The sequence below is a fragment of the Natrix helvetica genome, assembly GCF_964273705.1.
Source record: "Natrix helvetica genome assembly, chromosome: 4".
Classification (NCBI taxonomy): Eukaryota; Metazoa; Chordata; class Lepidosauria; order Squamata; family Natricidae; genus Natrix; species Natrix helvetica.
This window is the reverse complement of record NC_138550.1, coordinates 55,843,633-55,863,249: the sequence shown is the minus strand read 5'-3', so window position 1 is coordinate 55,863,249 and position 19,617 is coordinate 55,843,633. Positions and strand designations below refer to the sequence as shown.

Sequence of the window (19,617 nt, the reverse complement as noted above, 5' to 3'; positions counted from 1 at the left end):
CTGGCTTTCCCATTGCTTTGACTTGTCAGAATGTCACAAAAGGTAATCACATGATCCCAGGATACTGCAATTGACATAGCAGTTGCCAAGTCTCCACTTTTGATCACGTGAATGCTGCAATGGTCATAAGTGTGAAAAATCATCAGTTCTGTTGTAACTTCAAACAGTCACTGGTTGAATGGTTGTTAGCCAAGAACTAGATGTATTGCTTTTCAGTTCAATACAGTTGAAGGGACAGAAAATCTCTTCCTCATTAGAAGGTAAAGTTAAGACTTCCTTAGATGAAAGTGCCTCCATGGGATAAAAAGTCTTAATCCTGTCTTCTGATTTGAAAAAGTGGTTGGTCATCCTCAATGACCAAAAATAAAGTTTTTGTCTATATTTTTATTTCCAATCTTAAGAAAATTGTAATTAAATTAGGAGAAAGTTCCTAACTCTAAGAGCAGTTTGACTCTGAAATCAATTAATTAGGGAGATAGTGTACTAAGCTTTAATCTGAATATCTTCAATTCTAATTTTTTAATTTGACCTATTTAAAATGAATATTGTGTACATATTCTCTTTGAAACACATATAGAATAGAAAGACTTTATATTTTTAAATGATTTTATGATATGATTTTATGTTTTTCAATAAGCCTTATACATGATATACATGATAAACTATTGTACTTTATTAGTGAATGATAAATAGTGTGATAAAGTAGCAGTGTAATAAATAATCTTTAAATTAGGATATATTTTAGTACTCAAACTATTTGTTAATTTAGGAAGCAGAAGAAAGTGATGGATTGAGTTTGACTTCCCATGAGGAAGAATGGAAGAGTGACAAGAAATCTAGCAGTAATAGTTCCAGGTAAAATCACTGTCAGATATACATATGTCATATACCGTGTTTTCCTGAAAATAAAACAGGGTCTTATTTTCTTTTCACCCCCGAAATAAGCGCTTGGCCTTATTTTTGGGGAGGTCTTATTATTTTTGAGGTGCAGGAGGCGACGAGCATGGTCACCTCATGGCTGCTGCTGTGTTGCAATATTTTCAGAGGAGGGCTTATTTTAGTGCATGCGCTCAAAAGCTCGATTTATTATCTGGGGAGGGCTTATTTTCAGGGAAACAAGGTACTTGAAACTTGGCAGTATTGCATTTTAATTTCTGTGGGGACCTCTTGAAAAAGAATAATTTAGAGTTTAAATACAGGAGGAGTTATATCAGCTTTGTCACTACAAAAGATGTGCTGTTGTTTGCATGGCTTGCTACTCACTGTTGCTGTTGACACAGTCTTGTGTCTGCTGAATGTTTTGATTATAGCTCAGTAATCCTGTCCAACTCTTTGGAATAATAGTCTAAAATATTTGCAAGGTATTGGTTTACGTGTGTGTGTGTGTCTTTATTAACGTACAACATTAATAAAATGTCTTCCATAGCTCCAAACTGATTTGTTTCTGTACTGCAAAGTATGACTAAAATGGATTGTGAAGTTTAATTTATTAATATTACTTTTAGAAAGTTCAACGTTGTGGCTTGCTCACTCCTAATTCCATATGTGTAATTTATAAAGATTACCAGTAGGACAATAGATGATGTTTAAAAACTCACAGAATTTAAGCTTAGCTTCAAATAATTAATCTTAAAATTTACAGAATTTAACAACAGAATAGAATTTAAGCTATTAGTCTAATTACAGAACATTTTAAACTACAGTAAAATATTTTGGTTTTCAACTTGTACTATATAATATTGTTCCCTCATAGTGATTCTTCAAGTCAGTATTCTGACTGGATTGCTGATGCAGGAATTAACCTACATCCTCCTGTGAGAACGTCTCAACGTAAAATCATTAGATATTGTATTTCTTCTGAAGATGAAGTGTCAATAGAAAAAAATTCTCCACCCAAAAGGAGAAAAAGACGGAAAAAATATAAACCGAAAAACCAAGAGGTATTGAATTTTATCTGTTTTTGTCTACTTTTAGGAATGCAGGTAATTCTTTGACCATTTATTTGATGACAGTTCAAAGTTACAACAAGGAAAAAGTTATTTATGACCCACTCTTGCAATCACATGATCTCAATTCAGACACCTGGCAGTTGCTAAGATTTACAGCCAATTGCAGCAATCGGGGTTTGCAACCTTCTCAACCAGTTTTTGTCAAAAAGTCAATTATGAAAACTAAATTCAGTTAACAACTATGTGAGTCATTTAATAGTCATGTTGGTTTACTTAACAACCATGGGAAAAAATTAATAAAATCCAGTACAGCCACGTGATGACTTGCTTTACAACTGCATTAACTTATAAAGAAAATATTGATCCCAACTATGATGTAAGTCAAGGACTACCTGTACACTTAATTGGGATTTGATTTTTTTCAGTATTTAGTCAGCACTTAAATTATTCTTAGTTCAAGTAGTGAATAATTAAGGACTATGCAAAAATAGTTTTCCTTGCAACTAATATGCAGGTATTAATACAAGCAGTGTACATCTGCAAATGAAATGTCTTAAAAATTAACTCGGAATTTAAATAACTGATAATTCTATAACATCTTCAAGTGTTTGAAATATTCCAGTCATGTTATCTAGGTTTAATTTTTATAGAAGCTACAAGTAGCCCTTATTACCGACTGCAATTGGGCCTAGCAATCCTGTTACTAAGCAGTCTGGTCATAAAGTGAACTGTCAAATGTCTGACTGACCTATGACATCAGTTTTAGCTATGTTGATTAAGTGAATCACTGCTGGTTAAGCATGGCATCATGGGGCAACAGCATGCAACTTCCTGCCAGCTTCCCAAGTGATTTTGCTTGTCAGCAGTTGGCTATAAAGGTTACAAATGGTGATTCTGTGACTATGGGACACAGCGCCTATTGAAAATGAATGATGCAATGACTATTGGCATGTGATGGTTGCAACTTCAAGAACTAGTTGTAAGACTCCTTTTCCATCATCATTGTGTCTTTGAATGATGGTTGAATGGTCAGTAAGGGAGGATACTGAATATAATATAAATAATTACTAGTTTCAATATTATAGATGGGGAGGCGATAGCTAAGAACCAGGTTCTCTAAACTTATGTAGGCATCACAACAGTTAATGCAGAAGGGTCATTTCACCTATTCTGTTACCCCAATGCTGTAAATTGTATACACATATAGCACACATTGGTATTGCTTTATTTACACTAGAGGTTACCTTTGGCAGTTAAAGTTTCACCTTGAATTCCTTTATATTTCTTTGTCTTTATTAACTAACACGTTCTTATTAAAGAGTAGTATGTGCAAAAGTATATATCTTGCATAAATTATATACAAAGATAAGTTTTAAGGAAGGATACAATGTATAAAAATGTATCATCTTTTAATGACTCCATAATCCCTTGCGGGGTGGAGTCTGGAAAACTGAATGGAGCTGAGGGCTTACTGGCTGGATGCCCTTCCTGTCGCCAATGTGGAGCTTTGTTCAGCAGATATATTCTCATTGTTCCCAGAGAGAGAAATATCTGCCTCTACCTAGGATCGAACTCACAGCCTCATGATTGTGAGGCGAGAGCTCCACCTCTAGGCTACTGCACCACTCAATATATATGTTGTAGCCGGCCGGCAGCCAGCGGAGCTGGCAGCAGAGTCGGACAGTGAGGAGGTTTGGGAGAAACATGGAACAGTCCTGGGGGGTTGAGGAAAGCTCAGACGAGGGCTCTCCATCGGAGGCAGAGAGTGAGTTGGACAGCAGTGAGGCAGAAGAACAGCTGGAGCCTGCTCCCAGTGTGTGCATGCAAAGAGCTGCCAGAAGACAAGAATAACTAAGAAAGTAGAGTCGACTTAGGAGTAAAGCCACACCTTGGAGGTGATTGGGAGCTCCCTTAGGAAACAAAAGAACGATTGATTATGGTAATCCTGGGAAAATTAACTGGTTTTTGCTATAAATCTGTAAATCAATGACTTGTATGCAGTCATGATGTTATTTTGAGTAATTTTTGTATAATAATGCACAAGTAAATGCTTCTCAACAGTCAGCAGACCAAACGTTGTCATCTGATTTTCAACCTCCTGACTGGATAACAAACATCGGACTCAGAAGATCTCCTTTTGTCCCACAAATGGGAGATGAGGTGAGAAAATTGTACTATATGATATTTCTTTTAAAGTAGAATATTTAAACTTGGCTCTGTAATTTTAGTTTGTCCATAGGTGGCAAGCTATATTGTATTAGCATATTCTTGTTACCTTATAGAATTTATGATGTTTTAAAACCACAATATTTACAACTTAGTTTAAAAATACAAAGCTGGGTTTCCTCAATTTGTAATGCAATCCTTTTTTAAATGTTATAATGAGCTACTGGAAATAAAAATTAACATTCAAATCGGAATATAAAAGTCAAATGGATCAATTCTAACTAACACCTGAAAATCCTTTTATATTTTGATCAAATCTGGCATTTTATTTGTGAACTAAAACTGCCAAAATGCTGATATATAATACATAGTAAATGTATTTTAACTGTCAATTGGTGGTCTTCAGTAACATAGCAACCATTTTTATGAATACTTGTGGAAGAAGAAGCCATAACTATCAAATAAAATGAAAGAAAATTCAACAGTGGCATTACCCAAAAATTAAATGATTGGAAGAGATACAAAGTATCTTTGCCTTTCATCCTGCTGTTTATGGACAGCAAATTATCATAAACAGTTGAGAATTCTTGAGATGATAGGACTTAGAATTATGTTATACAAGTGTTACCCATATATAAATTATAATATAATATAAATATTTTTAAGAAGGAAGACAAAAACAGATACAAAATAAGATAAAGAAAGAAAAAAAAAAGAAAGAAACCAAAGAGAATGGTTAAAGTGCAAGGAAAAAGTAAAAAGATTTTCTGTGACAATTCATTCTACAATGATGATATGTATATTCTCTGCTTTCTGATGCAAGATTGCTACATGGATTATACTGTACTAAATATTTTGACTGAATGCTACAAAGTGGATAGCATTTCATTTCCATTGCAAAAGTAGCATTTTAAACTAAATGTATGGTTGTCTTTCATTCTTCGATTTACATTCCTCTTTACATTAGGTGATATATTTTCGACAAGGCCATGAAGCTTATATTGAAGCAGTAAGAAGGAACAATATTTATGAGTTGAATCCACAGAAAGAACCTTGGAGAAAAATGGTGCTTAGGGTAAGACTAGCTTACTACTGGTTGTTTCTATTAAATGTGTCTTCTTTAAAAAAAACATTTCTTTAATAGAAGTATAGAAGAAGAACAAAGCAAAGGAATACAAGTTAAAAAATAAGGATATATGATAATAGAATAAGCTAGACAGAAAATAGTAAAATCTAATAATTATAGCTATGTAAAAATTATTACAGATAATCCTTATGACGGGTTACTTAGTGATGGTTTAAAATTATGACAAACCTCCCAAAGATAGTTAAGACTCAATCCCAAAGTTAAAGCTGTTGCAGCACCTCTGTGGCTGCTGCAACAATCCTCAGAATGCCCTTCCTGTTTTCCCCATCTCATTGGGTTCCCACACACAGTGAGCCTGCTTGGCCAGCTCACTGGATTCCACATGCTTCCCTCTACCCTCCCTTCACCGAGCACTCACCTTTTGAAGATCTGGAGAGCTCAGATGTTTGGGGTATAGAAGAAGGCAAGGCCATTCCATTGCTGGACCACGTGGCAGAATTCCACAAGCAACTGTCTTTTTCCTAGGTGCTGGCAAAGGTCTTGGTTTTTATTTCCTTGTTAGTCACTAGCCTTTCCTCCCCCAACATTAACAGTCTATCGCAGCTAACGCTGGGAGAGGGAAGGGTACCACTAGCCAGAAAAACCTGGTTTTCCTTTCCTTGTTAGTTGCTAGCCTTCCAGTTTAGATGCATAAGGACAATTCTGTGACAATAAAGATCAGAATAGTTAAATAGTTATCTTTTCATTGGTAATAACTTGTTACGAAAGCTGGATATCAAGAAAGAGCAAGAGGAAAAAAAACATTTGAATTACAGAAGAGTTATGAAGAGTACGATAGATTGAGGGGAAAAAACAGTGAATGAGACCTCGACCAAATAAAAGCTAACTCTTCTGTTGAGGTTATAGTCACCAAGCAGTTGTGCTCTGCACACATGATAAAAGTAGAAGATGGATTAGAAAAACAACATCTACACTTGACAAGGTTGAGGAAAAAGAAAGTAGAGAAAGACAACGAATAAAGTGGATAGATGAGATCAAAGTGATTACTGAAATATTTTTGGAAGAGCTATGAGTTATTAATACCAAGAAGTTGGCATGGTTTTCATTTATCCACAGAATCACCAAAAGTTGATTCACACCAATTTTACTCTCACTCATGGTGCTTTTTAAGTTTGTAGATATCTCACGTATGATTTAAAAAGCAATAAAGCTGGGGATCTGGCTGGAATATGTAGTGCCTGCCCAACTTCATATACAGAGTCATTCAAAATTCAAGACTTAAAGAGGAACCTGTGCCATTAACATGCCTAGTCTCCTACCAAGTTGGTGAATGCCTTGTAATGGCACATAATTCATTCTTTGCACAGTGTCCTGATATAGTGCAGTATTTTGTTGTTGCTCATTTTTGCCCAATTTGTCATTTACATGTTTTCACATAGAACATATGGCATTCAAATGTTGTTAAACTTCAACTAGCATTCTTCAGCATTTTCTCTGCAGGCATGCTGAGAGGTAATTCAGTGTGATTTGGAATGCCATAGGCCAGTGATGGCTAATCTTTTTGTTGTTGGGTGCCAAAAATGTGAGCGTACACGTGCAATAGCGTTTGTGTGTGCCAGCATCCATAATGCAAAGCGTGCCCCACATGCGTGCACAACAAACTTCCGGTAGGCCTTTGGGGCCCGTTTTTTGCCCTCCCCAGGCTCTGGGGGGCTTTCCTGAAGCGCACTGGAGCTGATGGCTTGCATGCCCGCAGATATGGCTCTGTGTTCTACCTGTGGCACGCATGCCATAGGTTCGCCATCACAGCCATAGGCTATCTATCAGATAAAGAACTATAAATAATTTAGCTAATTGTTGTATTAATACTAACAAAAATGTTTGTGCATTTGTTAGGATCAAGAATTGGTAAAAATTGTTGGGATACGTTATGAAGTTGGACCTCCTACACTATGCTGTCTTAAACTTAACCTCATGGATCATGTTACTGGGCAGCTTCAAGACAAATCATTTTCTCTCAAGTATGTATCTTTTTCCTTGTATTATTTGTAAGAATGTTTCCACAGTTCTAGTCATTGCGCATTTGACTAAAGTTTAATCTTTCTAGATACCATGATATGCCAGATGTTATTGACTTCCTGGTGTTGCGTCAGTTCTATGATGAAGCACTGCAAAGGAACTGGCAACCTTGTAAGTTAGGTTTTGTCTTGCTATGGAATTAATCATCTTGAAAATCTTATTTAGTTATTTATAGCTTCATTGTATATTAATTTTAAATATTAAACCTAAAGTTTCAGTCTAATCTGCCTAACATTTCTGGTAACCAGACAGAGGTAGTGTGGGTATTAAAAATGGATTGTTAACCAAATCAAACAACTAAAATTTCTTTTTGAGGATGCTCCCACTTTATAAAATGAGGGAAATCTGAATGCTTGAATCTAACAATTATTTTCTGTAAATAGAAAATATTAAAGTTTCTCAGGCTATCACTTTCTTACAGGTGTATAGTACCAATAATTTACAACTTTAAACCTATCCATTTTTACTTAATGCTTAGTAGGTAAATTATGTCACTGTGATTGTATTTAAAACATCAGTCTGAAGTACCATATAGACTGTAACTACAGTGATCATTAGCTATGCTGATTAGGGATGATGGAAATTATCTGAGGACCAAATATGGGGTCTTCCTTAGCATAGTGCTTCAGATGTTCTAGAACAGCGGTTCTCAACCTGTTGGTCGCGACCTCTTTGGGGGTCGAACAACCTTTTCACAGGGGTCGCTAAGGCCATCGGAACTCTAAACTTTAAACTCCACCTCACGTTCCTCGAAACCCCCTGCGGATGGGCTCCGGAGTCATCGCCAACCACGCAGAGTGGCACCGCGGCTACATGCCGTAGAAAACATAGGTGTGCACGCACACCACGTACAATTACAGCCTCGGAGAGTTTGTAATGGCGGGAAATGTTCTCACTCTGACAAAGCGCTGCCTTGTCTTTCACAGCCACCTCGTTACCAATTGGGGGGGGGAGAAATCCTCTGCATGGATCCCCCCAATTGGAAACAAGGCGGCTGTGAAAGATGTGGGGGATCTGGAGCCCATCCGCGGGGGCAGGAGTCCCCCTCGCGTTCCTTGTCTTCCTAGATGGGCTCCGGAGTCATCCCCAGCTGCGCAGAGCCTCGCCGTGGCTCCACGCCGTTAAAAACAGGTGCGTGATGTACGCACACCCCGTAAAGTACAACCTCAGAGACTTTCCCCCAGGAAAAACACCGCTGCCAGGTACTTTTAACCTGTGATTAAAGGTGACCACAGTATGTGTGTCTGTGTGTGTGAGTGAAAGAGACAGACAGACAGACACACACACAAAGAGTGACACAGAGAGGAGAGACACAGACAGACAGACAGACAGAGGCACACAGACAGAGAGAGAGACAGACAGACACACACACACAGAGTGACAGAGAAGGGGGAGGGAGAGACAGAGAGACAGACAGAGTGAGTGATTGAGGGAGGGAGACACACACACACACACACACACACACAGTGATAGAGAGAGGGGAGAGAGAGATACAGAGAGAGAATGACAGAGAGAGACGGGGAGGGGGACAAAGGGCCACATTCACAGAGGCAGACAGACAGACACAGAGAGACAGAAAGAGAGAGAAAGAGATATATTCTCTTAATATATAGATATATTAAGAAATATTTCACAATTTATAATTACATATTTTTGTGATTAATTACTATGCTTTAATTATGTTCAATTTATAAAAATACATCCTGCATAGCAGATATTTACATTACGATTCATAACAGTAGCAAAATTACAGTTATAGAGTAGCAACGAAAATAATTTTTTGGTTGGGAGTTACCACATTAGGAACTGTATTAAAGGGTCGCGGCATTAGGAAGGTTGAGAACCACTGTTCTAGAATGACTATAGAAATTTTTACAGAAGAGATTGGATAACTTTTAGTACAGTGTGTTTTTGGCACTTTTTTCTTTACAGATGATCGATTTCGTTCAATTATTGATGATGCCTGGTGGTTTGGAATTGTTTTGAGCCAAGAGCCATATCAGCCACAATATCCAGATAGCCCTTTCCAGTGTTATAGTGTTAAGTATGTACATGTTTGCTTCAGGGTGGTCGCATTTATTAATAACTTTAAAAACTTTGTGTTTCTTAACTGCAAATTACAATTTTATGAAAGCATGTCAGTTCCTATAATGAAGAATTGGTGCCGGGGGGGGGGGGGGTTGTTTGGAGGTTCCTTTGAATCAGAGTTGACTCTTGGTGAGTGCTTGGACAAGTTTCTGCAGGTTGTTGTATTTTTGTTTTTTTGTTTTTGCTATTTAGGTGGGGCACGACATGGTTTGCCAATGCCTGTTTTCTAAGGCTGACTTATGCCTGAGGCAGGACTAGAATTCACAGTTTTCTAGATTCTAGCCTGGTATAACTACACCAAATTGGCTGTATTGGAGCTTTTTTACTTTTTGCCTAATTGAATGGAAGACAAAACAAACAAACGAACAAACCAGCATGACCATTCATAAAGTAAACAAATTTTAGAAAGTTCTGAATATATTTAGAAAGAAAGAAAAAAAAAGATGGCCAGCTAAGATGAACCTAGGAGGTTGGATGGATTGTGCAAACATTTGTAACCTGGGCTTTGATCCTAAACACTTACTAGAAAGTGAGCTTCATATTTCTTCTAATATAGTTACTACTGTGATGTGACTGCTACGCATCAGAAGATGTAATGAGATAGTAATTAGACCATTGTAGTTAGACCATTGTAGCTCTAAAAGAGATCCTAATGGCCATTATAGCTGTAAAGAAACTCCTTGGCTTAGGTTTCCAGAATGTGGGGGAAAATGCAACCTTTGCTAGACCCAAACCATTGAAGTCCTGCATGTTGGAGTTGGGGAGCACTGATAGCAATAGGACTTAGACTTATATACCACTTCACTTTACCACCCTCTCTAAATGGTTTACAGAGTCAGCATATTTCCCCCAACAATCTGGGTTCTCATTTTACTGAGCTCGAAAGGATGGAAATCTGAGTCAACCCTGAGGATCGATCTCCAGATTGTTTATTTATTTGTTTATATATATATATCAGAAGATGATGTGTGCGTGCGCGTGCACACACACAAACGAAAGTCCAATTTTACATCTAGAATGTGATATTTTCTACATAGAAATATCTTCACTGTTTTTTCTAATTTATTAAATAGATGGGACAATGGTGAAACCGAGCGACTTAGCCCATGGGACATGGAACCAATTCCAGAGAATGGTATGTTAATCTAATTTGTTCATATTTTTCCCAGTGGTCACTTTATTCAGTTAATACCAGTAGTTAAGAACTGCTAGTAGTAGTTAAGTAACAGTTAGCTACTGAGGAGTTGTCACCGTTTAACTTTCAGGTGCAATTCAGAGCACTGTTTGTTACCTTTAAAACCCTACCTGGTCCAGGTTGTGATGTATCTGTGTCACACTTCTGGAAGTTGAATCTGCTTGTCCAGTGAGATCTCGGGAAGAGGGCTTTTAGAGGCTCTGAGGAAATGCCACCTTCAAGGACCTTCTTCCTGATTCCAACCCTGCCCCTTAAGCTGCCAAAGTCTCTGGTAGTGTAGCACATGTAAATTGTAATAAGAAACAAAAATCAGTATGTTATTAAAAACATTTTTGTGATGTTTGCCATCTAGTTTCTTAAAAAATAAATTGGTATGTTAGTAATATGTCTTCACAGCTATATCTGCCTTGTAGGAATAATTAATTTCATGACATTGATTGATAAAGCCCATTACATGTATCAACTATTCTTTTTTATAAATGCAAACTAGGTAACTGAGGCATTAATGGTTTTTCTCATTATAGACATGACAGTAGCAACAGCACAACACATGCATTCCTTTTGATATTGCTTAAATAATGCCTTGCTGTGATACACATATCTCTTGATCTCGTGATGCACTAAAAAATGTAAAGCATAATTTGCATTTGGATAAAATTAACCTTGTACATACATTGTGTGCATAATTATTACAGAGTATTTTGATCCTATAATCATTTTAATGCATATTTTCCACCTCCGAGCTGTATAAACTTGAATGCTTAGTGGATATAAGCAGATCAGGTGATGTGTATTTGTATAATGAGGGAGGGTGTGGCCTAAGGAGATCAACACCCTATATCAAGGTGTGCATAATTATTAAGCAGGCAAAATGGGCTAAAAAAGAAATTTAGCTGACTCTGAAAAGTCAAAAATTGTAAAAAGTCTTTCAGATGGATGCAGCAGCACTCTTGAAATTGCTAAGATATTGGGGTATTATTGCAGAACCATTAAACATTTTGTTGCAAATAGTCAACAGGGTCGCAAGATATGTGTTTGGGGAGGGGGGGGAGAAGACACACATTAACTGCTAAAGATTTGAGAAGAATCAACTGTGAAACTGCCAGGAACCCATTATCCTCCAGTGCTGTCATATGCCAAAACTGCAACCTATCTGCAGTGCCCAGAAGTACAAGGTGTTCAGTGCTCAAGAGACATGGCCAAGGTAAGGAAGGCTGAAACCTGACCACCACTGAACAAGACACATAAGTTGAAACGGCAAGACTGAGCCAAGAAATATCTGAAAACAGATTTTTCAAAGATTTTATGGACTGATGAGATGAGAGTGACTCTTGACGGACCAGATGGATCGGCTGGTGGCTGGATCAATAATGGGCCCAGAGCTCCACTTCAACACAGATACCAGCCAGATGGAGATGGGATAATGGTAAAGGCCCGGGATGGCGAACCTGTGGCACGTGGAGCCATTTGTCAGGGCACGCAAGGCGTTGCCCTGCCAGTTCAGTCTTTTTTTAAAGCCATTTTTTGCCCTCCCCAGACTCCAGAGGCTTTATAGGAGCCTGGGGAGGGTGAAAATAGCCTCCCCCCCCCCCCGAGGCCCTCCGGAGGCTTCAGGAGCTTCCCTGAAGCCTCCGGAGCTCAAAAACCCGGCCCTACGGGCAAACCGGAAGTTCACAAACGGACTTCTGGTTTGCTCGTAGGGTGGGTTTAAGCCCTCTGGAGGCTTCAGGACCCTGAAACGTCTGGAGGGCTTAAACCAGCCCTACGAGCAAACCGGACTTCCTGAAGGTCCCTGAAGCCTCCAGGGGGGCTGTTTTCACCCTCCCCAGGCTCCTATAAAGCCTCTGGAGCCTGGGGAGGGAGAAAAAAGCATGCAAAAAATGGGGGGGGGGAGCTTTCATGCGCGCATGTGCACTGGGGAGGGCGCGGGTTGCATTATGAGTGCGGCATGCCCGCGCACGACCCCTCTGCGCTCCCCCCCTTATGGCACGCGAGCCAAAAAGGGTTAAAGATAAGCTAATTGGACCTTTTCGGGTTCAAGATGGACTCAAAATCAACTCCCAAACCTGTCAGTTTTTAGAAGACACTTTTTTCAAATGTCTATGTCATCCATTTTCAGTCATCCAGGTTGTGGTTGTTTCAAAGGTGCTTTTACAAGATACAACTGAACTTTTTGGTTTGTCCTTGACATTTGGCTTCTCATCCAAGAAGCTTCTTCAGCTCTGACAGGATGGTGGGGAATCAAAGGATTTATACTCCTTGCAGACAACTGATTTGCATTCCTTTATGAGTCCTTTAGGCCACCTGGAGGTTTATCTGTGTTATCAGGGTCACCTGAGTGGTGCAAATGGGTGTGGAGCCTTCTTGGAGCTGTTGAAAGGACTGTGTTGTAGACTGGAGATAGATGATGTTTTATCTCTCCATCTCTGTTGAAAGAGGGCTATTCAATTTTGATATAGATGGGCCTCTTGACAACTCTTTCAAACCAGCACTTCTCTGTCCAAAATGTGGACTTTGTTGTCTTCAAAAGAGTAGCCTTTGTTTTTTTAAATGCAGAGGGACTGCTGAATCTAATCCTGATGGGTTTGTTCTCCTATGTTGTACCGGGCGTTTATGAAGTGGTTGCTTTGTTTCCCCAACATACAGATCTGCACATGGCTCACTGCATTGTACTTCATATACCACATTGCTCAGTTTGTATCTGGGTGTTTTTACCCTTGGGGTGGACAAGGTTTTGCCATAGTGTATTCTTGGGTTTGAAGTGTGCACATATGTTGTGTTGGCTGAAGATCCTCCTGAGCTTTTCCAATATTCCTGCAATGTATGGAATAACAATGTTGTTTCGTTTATTGTTCTCTTCATTGTCTGTTATGGAGGACCTCCTGCAGGGTCTTTTGAATTTGGTGAAAGCCCACTTGGGATAGCCACATGTTCTGAGGACTTCCTTGATGTGTTTTAGTTCTTTTTCTTTCCCATCTTTGCTGGTAGGCAGGCCTTTATCTCGGTGGTGTAGGGTTCTGATGTCTCCCATTTTGTGCTCCAGTAGATGGTGGGAATCAAAATGTAAATATTGATCTGTGTGTGAGAGTTTTCTGTAAACTTCAATGTTAAGGGGTCTGTTTTCCTTTATGTATACTGCACAGTCCAGGAAGGACTGTGTACAGGAAGACATTGCATCTTTCAAAAAGACCATGATTTTTATGGAGGCCAATTGTCCATCGGCCTTCAAGCTGAAAGAATAATGTCATGGCTCCCTTCCTCACCTGACCTAAACCCTATTGAGAACTTGTGGGCCCTTCTTAAATGGGAGATCCACAGTGAAGGAAAACAGTGCATCTCTTTGAACAGTGTCTGGGAGGCTGTGGTTGCTGCTGCACAAAAAGTTGATCATCAACAGATCAAGAAACTGACATATTCCATGAATGGAAGGCTTATGATTGTTATTGAAAAGAAGAGTGGCTATATTGGTCATTGGTTTGTTTGTTTTTTAAATGTCAGAAATATTTATTTGTACATTTTGTTTATTTATTATTCTCACTTTAACAGATGCAAATAAATGAGATGACCAAATTTTTATTTTTCATTTAGTTGCATAATAATTATGCACACTAGTAGTTGTTCAATAATTGTGCACACATAGATATTCTCCTAAGAAACCCAAAAACTCAATTTCTTTCTTAAATATTCATGTTTAAGGTTTATTAACATTTTGGATTGACCAAGAGCACTATAGTTGTTCAATAATAAAATTAATCCTCCAAAATACAACTTGCCTAATAATTGTCCACACAATGTAGCTACTCGCATTATAAATAGCTGAGTTTATAAAACATACTAAGTAACAGACCATAATATATTGGGATAAACAATAATTGAATTAAAATAATATGTTGAATGTGTTTTGTTTGGTTTTTGCTTCATGTTGTATGTATTTAAAAAGTTGTTCTGGCACAAATATGTACTCAAAATCATTCCTTTTGTCACTTTCCTTTGGATAGAGAAAATAAATAGGCACTTAAATCATTTTTCTAGGAGAACAAAAGCAGCTGGTAGAAAAAAAAATTGAAACAAAAAAGAATTTCATTGCAGCTGTTATATGAGCCTGTGCAGCCAACCAGCCAGGCGCTCATTCCGTTTGGTTGCTCACTGTGTCGCAGCCACGAGGTTAGGCGGGAAGGTGGAGCTGCCCAACACACCCTGCAACGGCTTACCTTAGTGCCCCCACAAAGAGGCCATCCATTCTTGCTAACCTTGCTACATTTGATTTTTGTTCTCCTTTTCATCTGTTTTTCTTTAAATTAGTTGATCAGCCTACAGAACTGGGAGCAAGTGTTTCTGTTACTGCTGAAGAGATGGCAAAACTACTGTATAAACCTCAAAAGGGAGAATGGCAGGGGAACTCGCAGAGTGAAGAATGTGAACGAATTATTTCTGGAATTGATCAACTTTTGAGACTTGGTAAGGTTTTAAACATTTGATAGCTGTGTTTTGATAAATATAAAGACATATATAGTGTTTTATACTGAATTTGGTTCCTTGGATTAAGCAGTAGAGATTTTGTAAAATAAATTTAATTTGCAAGTTACTATATACTGCATTATTTACTGATGATGCATTTAGTTGTTTCAACTAAAACTATTATTTTAACAGATATTTCAGGAGCTTTTGCTGGTCCAGTTGATCTCTATACATATCCAAAATACAGTACAGTAGTAGCTTATCCAACAGATCTTTGGACTATTCAGCTGAGACTGATGAATCGTTTCTACAGGTTAGTCTGATTTGGTACTAGAATCCAGTTAATAGAACTAGCTTCTAAAATTGCTCTGAAGTTAAACCTCAGATGATTGTTGATCTTTGTGGGGAGATGAACACACATGTTATTTTCAGAGTTTACATGTTTTAAAATATGGTTGCCGTAAAAGAGTAACTTGTGTATTCACAAAATGGTGAAAATGGCAAGTATACCAGACGGCAAACTGGTGAAAATGTGTGCCTTCTATCTTCTCAGGTTGCATGCTATTATTTTTGTCCCTTTTTGAAAAAGTAGAAAAAGCTTTAGCGTCTCATCATGACAAACTAGTTTCTAAGAATACCATGAGGCCAATTTGAATTTACATTTAAATAAAGAGCCTGGTGGCCAGCATTGCATCATACCAGTTTTCTGATTATTTTATTTAAAATAGAATAAAATTAATATAGGAAAAAAGATATTGGGCAGCAAGTATGAAAGATTCTAGCACTGATGAGCAACAAATGCCCTGCCCACAAATTCTTAGAGGAAAAATTATGTCCATAAATTGAAAAATATCCTCCAGGAGCTTTGAAACATCATTTTCCTTGACCAAGATAAATCAGATTTTTTTTCACTTTTAATATGACATATAAGCTGTACAATTCAATTGAAAAACAACTGAAATCTTTTAGGAGGGAAAATAACAGTAAAAAATGGACAATAACATAGTTACATAAATGGGCACATCCTTAAACTAATACTTTGTTGAAGTATCTTTTGATTTCATGGTAGCATTCAATCTTTTGGGGTAGAAGTCTGTCAGCATGGCACATCTTGTCTTGAGAATCTTTGCCCATTCTTCCTTGCAAAAACACTCCAAATCTCTCAGATTGCAAGGGCATCTTCTGTTCACAGCCTTCTTTAGGTCACCCCACAGATTTTTAGTTGGATTCAGGTCTGGGCTCTAGCTGGGCCATTCCGAAACTGATCTTTTTCTGATGAAGCTGTTCTTTTGTTCATTTGAAGACATGCTTTGGGTCAATGTCATGTTGAAAGATGAAATTCCTCTTCAGCATTTTATCAAAGGCCTGAAGGTTTTGTGTCAAAATTGATATCTGGAACTGTTCATAATTCCCTCCACTTTGATTAAAGCTCCAGCTGAAGAAAAGCAGCCCCAAAGCACCACCACTATGGGTATGGTACTTTTAGTGATGTGCAGTTTCTGTCATATCCTAAGGATACCTTTACTTTATTGACTTAGGATAGGAATAGTAGATTTGATATTTCATTGGCAGTAACCTGTTCTTGAAAATAGGTGGGTTATCAATGTCTTCTGGCAATTGGGGAAGACTGATATATAAAATTATATGTGTGCTGCTCATTAATTTTGCATTGTATAGATTTGGAATACGTAAGAGATGAAATAAGAAATAACCTGTAATTCCTTAGGAAACAGATATTTAAAACACTAGTTTTGCATACTACAATTAAACATTTAGGAAGTACAACATTGACTTTGTAAATATTATTTATTTTTTATCATAAAAAGTAAAATACAAAACAGAAAAACAAACAAAACAAAAGCATACATTCAACCCTAACAACAACAAAACTGAAAAAAATAGTACCAAAAAAGAGGAAAAAGTGGTCAAATAAATGTAACATTTAATATGTAGGATCCATCCTGGCTAGGTTCTGAAAAAAAGGAAAAGTAAATTCTTGCCTTTTACTTACACACATAGATTCGTAGATACATAGCTACGTATACATATACATATACTGTACACACATACACAGACAGAGACAGACATACTGTATTTTTCAGAGTATAAGACGCACCAAGGTTTTGAAGAGGCTTTTTTTTAAAAAAAAAGTAGGTAGAGAGAGAGAGAGAAATACAGTAGGTGGGTAGGGAGAGAGAGGGAGTAGGTAGGTAGGTAGATAGAGGGATAAAGAGAGAGAGATAAATACAGTAGGGAGGTAGGGAGGGAGAGAGAGTAGGTAGGTAGGTGTTTCCAGGTGTATTTATCCATGGGCTGGAGAAGGAAATTGCTGACAACCTGCAGCACCTAAGACCTGGCACAGCACTTGATCAATGTAATTCTCATCAATCACTTTTAACTAAAGAGCTTTTCCGAAAGGGTGGGGGGAGTTTTTGCACTCTGCAAACCTCCCAAAAACGGCCCGTTTTTTGCGAAAACAGGCCCGTTTTTTTTTTCAAATAAAAGGCATTGGGGGGCTTGCAGAGTGCTCCTGGGGGTGGGGCGGGGCAAAAACGAGCACAAAACGACCCATTTATCGTGAAAACGTGTCCATTTTTTGTCAAAAAAATTGCATGTATAGCCTTATGGAGGCTTATAGAGTGCTGCTGGGGGCTGGGGAGGCAAAAAATGGCCCATTGTTTGCTTATTTCTGCCCTCCCCAGCCCCCAGGAGCTCTCTGAAAGCCTCCATAAGGCTATGCACAGCCATTTTGATGAAGGGGGTGGGGCTTCGGGAGGCAAAAAATGCTGTATTCGATGTATAAGATGCACCCAGATTTTCAGCCTCTTTTTTGAGGAAAAAAGGTCCGTCTTATACTCCAAAAAATACGGTATATATGTATGTATGTATGTATGTATGTATGTATGTATGTATGTATGTATTTGTGTTACATTAATTAGCTCGAAATAGATCTATACTAGTCTCCCTTTATTTATTTATCAGTACAAATATCACACACACACACACACACACACATACACACATATATATATATAGCAGGTTTAGCTTAATCTGAAGTACAGCACTTTCAATGAAGTATGTTTTGCATTAGAGAAGAGTGCACTATTTTGCTAAAATATCATTTAAGAATTTTTAATTGGTTGGGGGATTTTTGGTAGTTATATAACATATATACTGACCACTTTTGTTAGAGTCCTGGTAGTATCCAGAATAAAAAGAATGAATTGTTGATATTTTTTTTGCTTATAGATTTTGAGTTTTAGAGAGTGCAAGTTTAACTGTTTATTTGCTAAATATATAGGAGACTTTCTGCATTGATTTGGGAAGTAAGATGTATTGAAAGCAATGCTCGAACCTTCAATGAACCCAATAGCAAAATTGCTAAGACTGCTCAGAAAATCACTGATCAACTCTTAGAATTTATTAGGTAAGCAATATATCCATAGAACAGCAAAATGTGAACTTGATGTTTATAGTGATACCAGGTTTATCTGCTGTCTGTATCTTTGATGGGCAAAATCCCTTCAAAGCAGAACTATTTAACTCATTTTTGCATCTGTCTTTACACAAAGGGATAAAATAGTCCAACCTATCAAAAATAGCACCACAAAAATCAGATTAGGAACACAAATTGAAATAGGGAAGAAAATGGTAAGTGAGCGCCTGTCTACACTAGACGAGTTCAAATCACCAGGACCGGACAGATTACACCCCAGGGTTCTGAAGGAACTGGCAGACGAGATCTCAGAACCACTGAACTATACCTTTCAGAGATCCTGGAGCATCGGGGAACTGCCAGAGGACTGGAAAAGAGCTGATGTGGTTCCCATCTTCAAAAAAGGAAAAAAAATAGATCCAGGAAACTATAGACCTATCAGCCTACCCTCAATACCAGGAAAGATTCTGGAAAAGATAATCAAGCAATGAATTAGCGATCACCTAGAAGTAAACAAAGTAATAGCCAAAAGCCAACATGGGTTTGTCAGAAACAGGTCATGCCAGACTAATCTTATTGCATTCTTTGACAAAGTGACAAAATTAGTGGACCAGAGGAATGCCGTCGATATAGTTTACTTGGACTTCAATAAGGCTTTTGATAAGGTAGACCATAACCTACTACTTGATAAAGTAGAAGAATGTGGGTTAGACAGCATCACCACCAGATGGATTTGTAACTGGCTGACCAACTGCACTCAACATGTAATCCTCAATGGAACTGCATCTACATGGAGGGAGGTATGCAATGGAGTACCCCAAGGCTCTGTTTTAGGCCCAGTACTCTTCAACATCTTCATCAATGATTTGGATGAGGGAATAAATGGGGAACTCATCAAATTTGCAGATGACACCAAGCTGGCAGGAATAGCCAACACTCCAGAAGATAGGCTTAAGATACAGAAGAATCTTGACAAACTTGAACATTGGGCACTATCTAATAAAATGAAATTCAATGGTGAAAAGAGTAAGGTTCTACATTTAGGCAAGAAAAACGAAATACACAGGTACAGTATAGGTGGTACCTTGCTCAACAGTAGTAACTGTGAGAGGGATCTTGGAATCCTAGTGGACAACCATTTAAATATGAGCCAGCAGTG

The 19,617-nt window shown here is 38.0% G+C and overlaps 1 protein-coding gene across 3 annotated transcripts in view; it reads left to right on the top strand.

The window, feature by feature from the left end:
- BRWD1 (bromodomain and WD repeat domain containing 1) overlaps positions 1–19,617 on the top strand; it is an 80,425-nt gene that overhangs the window by 39,789 nt on the left and 21,019 nt on the right. For all 3 annotated transcript variants that reach the window (XM_081952211.1, XM_081952212.1, XM_081952210.1), the window contains exons 22-32: positions 770–855; positions 1,754–1,940; positions 4,011–4,109; positions 5,083–5,190; positions 7,099–7,223; positions 7,310–7,392; positions 9,214–9,325; positions 10,443–10,504; positions 14,867–15,022; positions 15,215–15,335; positions 18,324–18,449. In XM_081952211.1, coding sequence (XP_081808337.1) covers positions 770–855; positions 1,754–1,940; positions 4,011–4,109; positions 5,083–5,190; positions 7,099–7,223; positions 7,310–7,392; positions 9,214–9,325; positions 10,443–10,504; positions 14,867–15,022; positions 15,215–15,335; positions 18,324–18,449 — 1,265 coding nt within the window. The remainder of the gene's footprint in view (positions 1–769; positions 856–1,753; positions 1,941–4,010; positions 4,110–5,082; positions 5,191–7,098; positions 7,224–7,309; positions 7,393–9,213; positions 9,326–10,442; positions 10,505–14,866; positions 15,023–15,214; positions 15,336–18,323; positions 18,450–19,617) is intronic.